Here is a 900-nt window from a genome sequence, read left to right on the forward strand (position 1 = left end):
ACACACACACACACACACACACACACACACACACACACACACACACACACACACACACATACACAGAGCATCATATATCATTGCTGGTCTATTTCTATGTGTGTCTTCGTACATCAATATATGTTAGTGTGTCTCTACGTATGTATCTGTATATATTTGTGTATGTGTGTCTAGGTTAGTGTATGCTTGTGTTTCTATATGTTAGCATTTATGTGTATGTGTGTGTGTGTGTGTGTTTGCTTGTATGTGTGTGTAGGTCTTTACATGTCCGTGTAGGTTAGTGAGTGTGTATATATGAATCTATTTATTTCTATGCATATTAGTGTTTTTATCTATATATGTTAGTGTGCGTATATATCTGTATCAATGTGTGTGTATCTTTATATGTCTATGTACGTTAGTGTATGTGTATCTATATATGATTATGTGTGTGTCTGTGTATGTCTATATTAGTGTATGTGTGTTTTTATACGTCTATCTCAATGTATGTGTGTGTGTATCTATGTGTATGAGATTGTATTAGTGTCTATGCTTATGTATGGGTGTCTATGTATGTTAGTGCACGTGCCTGTATGTCTATGTATGGTAGTGCTAGTTGCTTTAAGTAACTGTGTATGTATGTGTATTTGACTTTGGTGTGTATTTCTGGGTCCATCTACAAAGACATTTAGTATTAGAGAACGACTGTCCCCTCCTCCAAAATTTCAGGCCTTGATCCTATGATATAAAGGATTATTATCATTATTATTATTATTATTATTATTATTATTATTATTATTATTTCTTTATTTCTTTTCAGAATATCTCAAATACCTCACTCCAGATAATCCCGACTACAAAGATACTCTCAGTAAGTGTCACACACACACACACACACACACACACACACACACACACATA

The 900-nt window shown here is 34.0% G+C and overlaps 1 protein-coding gene across 1 annotated transcript in view; it reads left to right on the forward strand.

The window, feature by feature from the left end:
• The window catches only part of LOC106869717 (FYVE, RhoGEF and PH domain-containing protein 6), a 148,571-nt gene that overhangs the window by 127,961 nt on the left and 19,710 nt on the right, over positions 1 to 900 (forward strand). The window contains exon 7 of the mRNA XM_052971634.1: positions 724 to 850. Within this exon, the coding sequence (XP_052827594.1) occupies positions 724 to 850 (127 nt within the window). The remainder of the gene's footprint in view (positions 1 to 723; positions 851 to 900) is intronic.

The sequence above is a fragment of the Octopus bimaculoides genome, chromosome 11 (genome assembly GCF_001194135.2).
Source record: "Octopus bimaculoides isolate UCB-OBI-ISO-001 chromosome 11, ASM119413v2, whole genome shotgun sequence".
Classification (NCBI taxonomy): domain Eukaryota; kingdom Metazoa; phylum Mollusca; class Cephalopoda; order Octopoda; family Octopodidae; genus Octopus; species Octopus bimaculoides.